This window comes from Chaetura pelagica, unplaced genomic scaffold, assembly GCF_000747805.2.
Source record: "Chaetura pelagica isolate M959 unplaced genomic scaffold, ChaPel_1.0 scaffold69, whole genome shotgun sequence".
NCBI lineage: Eukaryota > Metazoa > Chordata > Aves > Apodiformes > Apodidae > Chaetura > Chaetura pelagica.
Window position 1 is genome coordinate 8708240 of NW_009970724.1, and position 10093 is coordinate 8718332.

General features: G+C 37.7%; 1 protein-coding gene across 1 annotated transcript; it reads left to right on the top strand.

Moving 5' to 3' along the window:
* The first annotated feature begins 1494 nt into the window (after nt 1-1494).
* LOC104396862 (retinol dehydrogenase 8-like) lies at nt 1495-8636 on the top strand. The gene is made up of 6 exons (XM_010006762.1): nt 1495-1591; nt 2283-2444; nt 3678-3857; nt 4873-4966; nt 6472-6655; nt 8403-8636. Exons 1-6 carry the CDS (start codon nt 1495-1497, stop codon nt 8634-8636), a joined length of 951 nt encoding a protein of 316 aa, XP_010005064.1.
* The last annotated feature ends 1457 nt before the right edge of the window (nt 8637-10093 follow it).

Genomic DNA, 10093 nt, shown 5'->3' on the forward strand with positions numbered 1-10093 from the left:
TTCACTGTTTCAGATTATTTATTTTGCTATTATGAAAATCATGATGTAGCAACAAAATACTGTTGACTTACAGAAGTAAAAATATTGTGTGCTTTAAATAAATCTGTTTCTCTGCATGATAGTAGAAATCAGTTGACCGGTGTAATAATTGAAAAACAGTAAACTGCTATGATTTTTTCCTTTTTTTAGGCAGATCAGTTTACCTGCAGGCTAGCAATCTATGCATCAAATTTCAGACAATTTTTTAAAGCAAAGGAGCATATAAGCCCTTCAAACTAGAATTTCAAGTGGAAAATACAAGCAATCTCTGATTCCAGTTGCATCACAACGCTAGTGGAATTCCACTAATATAGTGTTGCATAAGGCCTCGCTTGCTCCTCCTACCTGTGTACTAAATATAAATGTGCATGAGCAGCAAAAGCAATTAGTCTAATATCTGAATCAGCTAAATAGCATTTGCACTAAAACTGTGTACCTGGATTCTAATTTCTTTGATAAAACTGTGGGTCAAACCTGATAAATAAGTAGATCGTAATTACATTTTCTCTTTAACTTTAGATACTGTCTTGCTATTTTGTTACTTCCTGTGAAGATAATTATTCCACTTGTTACACAGTCCAAATTAATGTGTTTGTTTTGGAAAGGAGGGGGCAGTTTCTTTTTTTCTAGGATGAATTAACTGCTTCTGTACAGTCTTTTCTTGAGTTACTACCCAATTTACACCTATGGAAATACTGGGACACAGTTTACTCTTCTGAACAACATTGCATTAACATGGGGTTATTGCATCTTGGAAAACACTTTTCTGTGTATAGTGGCACTGGAATTAGCTGAATGGTGTTCAGAATGCTAATTGCTTATTAAGGTGATTGTTTTTCTGTCACTCAGGATGGCTTATGAATTTCACAAGAGACTGATTTTCTTTCTGGATGTAGTATGCTTACAGTTACTGTATGTTAAATGTGAATTACATCTAATTGCCAGCCCAAATGTCCCTCTTTCATTTGGAGTTTATATGCAAAGTTGGTGGAATATTTCTGCAAAACTAAAATTGAGTCAGACGTGATACTAGTTTTGATTTTGTTTTTTTATAATATTTTGGTTTCCAAATTCCCATAGACATCAACACTTCACACTACAGACTGAGGGTAATTGTGGCAAGGCTTTTCCTGCCAATAATAGGCAAACTAGTTATTTCACTACTAAAAAATACCATGTAGCTTGAAAATGTCTCATTTTAAAGATTAATCAAGTTTTGTATTAAGTATCCATGTTGATAATGCAGGTTATAAACTCATGCAGGAGCATCTGCTTCTGGTTTTGCCTAGTTGGAGATTATCCCTTAATCATGCAGGGTGCAGGTGTGCATTTTCAGATTTGTTGACTCAGGAAAGCTGGAGATAGCATTAAAGGCCAGTGACATTATACTGTAGCTACATTTAGGTTGTTGGTCCTCTGAACAAGAACTCTTGCTTGAACCACTCAGTGAAAAGAATGGCAAGAAGAAATGTTCTTATTACAGGTTGCTCCTCAGGAATTGGACTGGCATTAGCTGTAAAAATGGCAAAAGATGAGCAGAAAAGATTTAAAGGTAACTATATTTTATCTTTATAACAAGACTTTTCAAGGTAATAATGTTTTTTTTCTCTGTGATTTAACAGGTGATTGTAGTCAGTTTGGTGACTAGTTTCATGTTAGTTTTCCCCCTCTTACTGTCAAGAAGATAAAACGGAGTGAAAATATACTACTTTTTGTAAACCAAGTGTATTTCTGTACCTGGATCAAACCTGAACAGCTACTTGAGCTAAATAATTTACCAAAAAAACCCTAACAGTACAAAAACAAATAGCTGAAAATGTCTGTATACTACCTTGGATGTACATTCACAGTTGTTCTGGTACTAAACATGTTGACGGTTTAAAAACAAACAAGGATATCTGGAATCCCAAATTAGGTTTTAGGTACCTAGAAAAGATTCACCAGCATAACTTGCTACCCATTATTTAAAGATTTGGCGGTAATACCTTCATATGCTGCATGTTTTTCATTGTCCATAGCAGGTTAATTCTCCTTTTGAACTTCTTGAAGATTTCAGAACCAGACTGTGGGAAATCATTGACAATATATGTTGAAAACTGGTTATTTCTACTGTAAGCTTTTATCTGACTTCTGTCACTGGTATTTAAGATACAGATGTAAAATCGATATTCTTGAATACTTCTCAGCAAGACTGCCACAGACAGGTTTTACTTCTGATAACTGTTGCTTTTGGTGTGTTGCAGTGTATGCCACCATGCGGAATCTGGCCAAGAAAGAGCCACTTGAGGAAGCTGTAGGTCACAGGCTAGGCAAAACCCTTGAAATCAAACAACTGGATGTCTGTGATGAACAGTCTATTAAAACTTGTGTGAATAGTATCCCTGACAGAAGGATTGATGTCCTAGGCAAGTATAGACGTGTATGCTATGAAAATAAATTGGTTTTCTATTTAACATCACCTCAAATACCCTGGAGAAGTGTCATTATTGTATTTTTAAGTTACCAAAGTAATAATAATTAAATTGTGTATTCTGTTGAAGATTCTTAAGACTTCATGCAGACATGAGCTTGTTTTCCCTGCTTAAAAAAGAAAAACTGCATCACAGAGGTATCTTGGATAACATGGCACATTTTTTACTCAGTGTGAGAAGGTAACTTTTGCCTAAATTGGCATCTTCATGTGCAAAACGTTCTGCCTTATCAAAGACACATGGCCCTATTTACAATGAAGGCAGAAGCTCTGTACTAAGCAAGCAGCAGCAATTGGGAATTAGCAAGTAAAAGAACAAATGCAAGGAAAGTAGGGGCACTGCCTTTTTCTATTGAGAATCGTAATTGTACCTTATGAATCATTAAACAACAAGTGTGTTAAGCCTGTTTTGCTAAAAATAAATATTTATATCTTACTAAGATGAAAATGGATTACACCATCAATTATTAAATCGTCTCTAATAGAAAATTACAGATATGCCTTTATTTTGATTAATTAGTAAAGCGCTGCTTAATAAGCTGCTTCTGCAAATCATATTATACTCTAATTTGACACACTAGGTACAGTGTAGAATGCCAGTTCTCAGTCATTCTCCACTTATAAAGATACAGGAGGCAAATAAAAACCAGTGGAAGTGTGTGTGTTGTGGTTTGTTTGGTTTTGGTGTTTTGTTTTGTTTTCCCTGAATATGTGAATGTTAACAGCAAAAAGCAGACCAAAATATGGTCTGGTCTGTCACCTTTTGGAATGAATTGAAGACTTCTGTTCTTTCATAAGAGTTTTGACTCTAGTCTCCAATTTTTAATAGTGAATTATAAATAAGTAGAGATAATTCTTGGCTCATTGTCCTGTAATACTTTTATAATTTAAAGATAAAAAGGACTAATCAGAAATAAATCACTTAAAATGCAAAATACCAGATAATTTCAATTGGATTAAAAGCATAACTAAAAAAACAAACATAGAAATGTCAACTGTATTTGCAAAGCTTTAGTGACAGAGTAACACCTTATAATCCTTTCTTTCAGGATTATTGAAGGATAATTTAATCCTTAACCCTCATTTTACTTTCACATGCTTTCCAGTAAAGATTACAAGTTAATGTTTGTGGAGGTTCTTGCTCATGGTTGTTTTCCATTTTGTGCAGTTAGCAATGCTGGAATGGGACTCATTGGACCTATTGAATGTCAGACCATAGATGAAATGAAAACTGTGATGGATACCAACTTCTTTGGACTGGTTCGCCTCCTGAAGGAGATCTTGCCTGACATGAAGAGGAGAAAGAGCGGGCATATAGTTATAATAAGCAGTGTTATGGGAATACAAGGCAAAGCTGTTTTTGTGGTGGTTTTTTTGGTTTTGCTTGTTTGAACTACAAGTTCAGTATTCAAAATCTAAAGCTTACTTCTTTTTATCAGGAAAAAATAAGTGTTTTACTACACAATTACTTAGAAGATATTTTAACAACAAAACCTGCAGAGTGTTTTTGTTTCAGTTTTAACTCAAACTAGCTATTTTGATCTATTTAAAAATAGATAGTTATTTTTATTATCCAGAAAACAGGGTGTAGCATTTACTTTCTCTTTCCTGTTGGAAAAGACTGTGCCAATAGGCAAACTTGCTTACTTCCCTCTGCACAATAATAATGATGGAGTAAAATCCAATCATGTCCTGGACAATTGTACCACCTTTTTCAAAAAGTTCTTCTCTCATAAAACTCCACAGAGTCTAATTTTAGTGACAGATCAGAATGCTCCTACTCTGGTGTTACATCTGGCCTAGCTGTATTTCTGTCAATTCTTACAACAATGGTGTTGATTTTACCTGGATTATTCTGGTGAGCAAGGATCCCAAGTCAAATTCCAAGAGTTGTTACTGTTTAATACAATACTTACCATCCACCTAAATGGATTGATGTAGTATTTTTTCTAAACCGCTCAGATGCAAGCTGGATTTCTTGCATAATTGTATCTCTTGCTTGCACTCAGCTTCCATGTTCATCTATAGCCCATTAAAGTCTTGCTGGGAAATAATGTAGTACAGACACTTTAATATCTTAGACTACAAAATATTTAATGTAGTTCAAAGAAATCACAGCATCAGGTAGGAGGAGGAAAAGTATTAGTCAAGCATCCTTTCACAGAACAAGCAATTTTGAGAACATAAATTAAAAAAAATAATACCAGTATTTAGACTCAGTTTACACAAGGATTTTTCTAATGTTTTCCCCGCAAGACTGCAGGTTTTTTTTTTAAATACGAGTTTTTAAAACTAAGCTATTAGTACATTGAATGCAATAACATTCTCAGGATGTCTTTTGGTTGTTTTTTTTATACCATCAGGTATCTTATTTAATGATGTTTATGCTGCATCTAAGTTTGCGGTGGAAGGATTCTGTGAAAGTTTAGCTATACAAGCTCTCAAGTTCAAACTGCAGTAAGTATTGATCCATGGTGGAATATTATATTTTAGATAGTTTAAAATATATTAGGGCTAGCAAACACATTTTTAAAGCCTGCTGCTATCTAGGAGAAACAAATTGAGGAACCATGGAAAATGTACATCACAAAAGGCATAGAAATGTCTACATAAGCAAATAGATTTAGATGCTCAAATAAACATATTAACTTGGACAGCTAAAGGCTGTTTAGCTTTGGATAAAATACAATTAATATAACTTCTGGAAAAATGGTCTTGCATAAAATATCATAGGAATAAAGTTATAAGATCAACTTATAATATTTTCCTGTAGAAAGGATAACATACTTCATAGGGAATTCACAGATAAAAAAGTTCAGGGGCTCATCAGACAGAGAGAGCAAGTGGAAATCCATCAGAATGGAACACAGGTCAAAAGACACCTATAATGACAGGAGGTAGGAGAAAAGTGAGTAGTAGTAGTAGAAAAGTAGTAGTAGTAGAAAAGACTGTAGTGTACTATTTCTAGAAGTTTTAAGACAGTATTTAAGAGAATGGCCCTGTTCATTGCTTATGGTACTTTGGAGTTTGATTTGTCACATATTCACATTCATGTAATTCTGTTACTATTGTTTGTGTGAAGCCCAACCATTGTTAAATATCCATTGCATCTCTGTGTGCCGAAGCATTTGGCCCTTAAGCTAAGGAAGAAGAGACAGCTGCTCTCATGGGGTTTCAGAGACAAAGCAGCAACCAAACTATGATTATGCATACCACTTTGAAAAGTTTGGAGAGATTTAAAATAAATATATTCTAATGATATACAGGATATATCAGAATTCATAATAAGGTTTCAAGAGTATAAGATACAGCAAAAAGGAGGTTAAAAAAAGTAAGTAAATTGGGAAAAGTTCAAGGTCCAGTGTGATGAGTGATGCAAGAGAAAAGGCTTTATTTCCAGTAGCCGCGGGAATTCTGCTGTCAAGGTCAATAGCTTGATTTAGCTCTAAAGAGGGGCCTGGTAAGAACTCAAGTCTTGGAAGAGGTCCTATCCTAAAGAATGTTTTGATAAACATAGTAGTGGAGAGAAATTACTGTCTGAGAAGAGAGCTAGGAAAGAACTGAGCAGTGATTTGGGAAAGCTATAACAATCTTTTCCAGGAAGTAGTACATTTTGTTAACATCCTTTAATTATTTTTCTTAATATTTGATATGTTCTTGTGGATAAATCAACCTTAGACTCTGCAACTATGACACAGCAGGAAACAACTGCACTCACTTCTGCCATTAATTAACAGCACTTCCCTGAAATTTAAGCTCCACAGATTTCTACTGCTACATGTGGATGGGTCGGAGCATGAGAGCAGCAATGCAGTATGGTTTGCCTTTACAGAATGTACAGTTTAATATTGTTTGGTAACACATACAGCACAATTCTTCAATATTATTTTTTGAGAAGGATAGGGAGGTGTATCTCCCAGGGAGGCCAGTCAATAACCAGTATATCTTTGCTTTTTGCACAGGTTAAGTTTGATTGAACCAGGCCCAGTGGTTACAGAGTTTGAAAGAAAAGTGTTTGAAGATGGAATGAAAATGGATCTTTCAGCTGCAGATGAAGAAACAGCTGAGATGTTTACTAATATTTACCTTAAAAATTACAAACAGATTTTTCAGAGCCTGGGACAAAGTGCTGAAGATGTTGCAGAGGTAACTCATCAACAACCCTCCATCTTCTTTTTTGTTGATTTTTTTTTTAATAATTTACAAATTAATTGTAATTAATTGGTTGGTGGGGTTTTTTGGTAGAAGCATTAGATTTAATTAAATGTAATTTACACAATTTTAAATTACGTTTGAAAACTCGAGAATCTACAGATTTAAAGGAAACCCTTTAGAATATTGAAAGAGGTTCATTTTGAAGTAGTGAAGACAACTAAGAATTTAAGTTTAAATGCCACTGAGGTATTACAATTATAGAATGTTAGGGGTTGGAGGGGACCTCTAGAGATCATTTAGTCCAATCCCCCTGCCAGAGCAGGTTGCATAGGATCACATCCAGGCATGTTTTGCATATCTCCAGAGAAGGAGACTCCACAAGCTCTCTGGGCAGCCTGTTCCAGTGCTCTCTTACCCCCAAAAGTAAACAAGTTTTTCCTCATGCTCAGATGGAACCTCCTGTGTTACAGTTTGTGCTTGTTTTCTCTTGTCCTGTGGCTGGGCACCAGTAGCAAGAGTCTGATGACATCTTTTTCACACCTGGCTTTTAGATATGTTTAAGCACTGATGAGATTGCCCCTCAGTCTTCTGTGCAGGCTAAACAGACCTGTGTTCCTCAGCTTTTCCTCATAAGAGAGATGCTCCAGTCCCCTAGTCATCCTTGTAGCCCTCCTCTTTGTTGTAGAAGGGAGGCCAGAGCTGCACACAGTACTCCAGATGTGGCCTCACTAAGGCAGAGAGGGAGGATAACCTCCTTGATCTGCTGAACACACTCTTCTTAATGCACCCCAGGATGCCATTGCCCTTCTTGGCCACAAGGACACGTTGCCGGCTCATTATTAACTTTTTATCCACCACGACCCTGAAGTCTTTTTTTGCAGAGCAGCTTTCCAGCTGGTCAGTCCCTAATCTGTACTGCTGCATGGTGTTATTCCTTCCCAGGTGCAGGACCCTGCACTTGCCTGTGTTGAACTTCATTAGGTTCCTCTCTGCCCAACTCTGTCGGTTGTCCAGGTCTTGCTGAATGGCAGCACAGCCTTCTGGTGTATCAGCCACTCCTCCCAGCTTTGTATGATCAGCAGGGGGTACACTCTGCCATTCAGCCAGTTCTCCTCACTGCATGTACCATTATACATCATCTGGTGAAGTCTGAACATTCTGCAGTGTTACCATAGACCTACACAAGGTTCCCACCATTGGTCAGAGCTGCTCTCTTCACCTTCCCCTGTTAATGTGAAGTTGGTTCAGCTACCCCAGACCACCAAGGCACAATAGGAGATACATGGACGTAGTTTTTGGTGCTTGGGGCTTCCTGCAGAAAGACAAGTTTAGGCAAGCTGTGGAAGGGGACTGTTATTTCAGGTGGTTACTGCAAAGGAATAGCTGCAGTGTCCACCGTTCCAATCATTTCCCTGTGAACTGTAAAAGAAAGGTTCTACCTATTGTGGGTATATAGGTGTAATATTGGAGGATGTTCAGGATACTTAACTGTAAGGTGCTATCACCATGGTATAGATAAACAGAAACAGGAGTAAGAATAAATAAGTACTACCTCTTATGGCCTTAAAAATGTTTTAAGAAAAAATTCTAATTAAATTCTAATAAAACTCCATACTGGATTTTACATCACTTTAGCACTTTATTTTTCCATTTTTCTTCTACTAAGTTTAAAAGTAGGGTTTTACTTTACTTTTTTTGGTAAAGGTTCTTTAACAATTCTGTTCCTCATTCTTGACAGCATACAGTCAAGATAATTCTTGCAGAAAACCCACCTTTTCGCCATCAGACCAACACCTTGTATACTCCAATGACAACTTTGAAATATGCAGATCCAAATGGAGATCTACCTATTGATACATTCTACAAAATGGTTTTTCATCATGACAAAATCTTCAGTGCAAGTCTTAACTTTATCAAATTGCTAAGGTGGAGAAGTAGAAAGAGCTTTGACCTAGGAAAACCTTCACAATAAGTTTGAGATTTTCCAGTGCAAATTGGAATTACTTGTTGTAGCTACTGATAACACAGTATGTTGATATTCAAATGCCAAAGATGTTTGTTTGAGCTTAGCTAAGATATTCAGCTCAATGCATTTACCTTGAACTTCACAGTTTGCAGAACCTTGAAACTGAAATCCTCGAACTATAGGTTTATTCTATTTAGTGTTTGCTTTTTACAGAGAGGTTTTCATAGGAGCATGAACATTGACTGATAATTGTTTATTCAATATTAACCTGATCCTCTTCACTTGTTAGAATATAACACATACTGAGATGTGTACTGTATGTAGATTCTTAGTATGATAATTTTTTGCTTATTAGAATAGAACAGAATTAGAATAGAACAGAATTAGAATAGTAGTTCCTCAATCACAATAGCATTCTTAGTGTCAGAAATCAGGTCTGTTTACAAGTAACAGAAGAGAAAGTCTCATCAATCTTAAAACATTACAACTAGAATATTAATTATTTGTATGTATTCTAATATTCTGAATGCTTCCTTTATATGCAATGGTTACTGGCATATTACACATAGTGGATAATAAAATGTTCCTTAAAAGCATCTTAAAATAACTCCTTACTGTCTGGGTACTATTTTTTAAAAAAATAACATTTTATCAGTAAGAAGTAATATAAATCCATTGTATGCCTTTAGTGCTTTGAGTGGCTGAAGCTGAGCCACAGGCTCTCCTTTTCCAAGCTATCCTATTAAACCAAAATTCTAGCATGAGGAGGTCTTTTCCCTCTCTGTTTCTCACCCTAGTCCTACAGCTCAGATGAGGCTAAGCAGGGGCCTGGGTGTAAGTATTGTTCCTCCAGGGCAGTCTTGTTCTCCGACTTCCAGCTTGGCCTCAGTGCTGCCCCACGGAAGCCTGCAGCTCCTTGGGCCTTCAGGCTGCAGTGCCTCAGCACATTCCAGCAGCAGTCCTTGTTTCACTCAGAGCCCAGCTGGAGCTCACTGGGGTTACAAGCACTGACTTTCTCTTCCCTTCAGTACTTTCTCACCAAGCCTAAATCTTAACTCCCTGCTGGGACTTGCAGGGGCCCTGCCCTGCTCCTACCCAAAGGCTGGCAGTAACCTGCCTGCCTGGGCAGCTCCTGCAGGTATCAAGCACTTCAGGAAACGCTGGGCTCGTTTTGCTGTCATGACCTTTCCGGGGAGGTACGGAGGTGTGTAGGGACGTCCCTAGGGCCGCAGGGGAGTGCTTGGAGGGCAGGGCCCCCAGCCGCCCCTGTGCACCGCTGGAGGTGTGTGTTCCTCTGGCAACTTGCGCTGCTTCCTCCAGGACACCGGGCTCGTGCTGCACCAGCACCGCTGTGCGGAGGGGCGGGAGCAGCAGCGGCGCTGCACGGCGGGGAGAAGCCCTGGGAGGAGACGCCGGGCCCAGCCCCCCGTTCCCAGCCCCTGCGGAGCTCCCAGCCCCCATTC

Excerpts from the sequence above, each read along its gene's own strand:
- LOC104396862 (XM_010006762.1), top strand. The coding sequence starts at position 1,495 with ATGGCAAGAAGAAATGTTCTTATTACAGGTTGCTCCTCAGGAATTGGA. Across the intron at positions 3,858-4,872 it reads CAGTGTTATGGGAATACAAG|GTATCTTATTTAATGATGTT; the intron begins GCAAAGCTGTTT and ends TTATACCATCAG. Across the intron at positions 4,967-6,471 it reads GCTCTCAAGTTCAAACTGCA|GTTAAGTTTGATTGAACCAG; the intron begins GTAAGTATTGAT and ends CTTTTTGCACAG.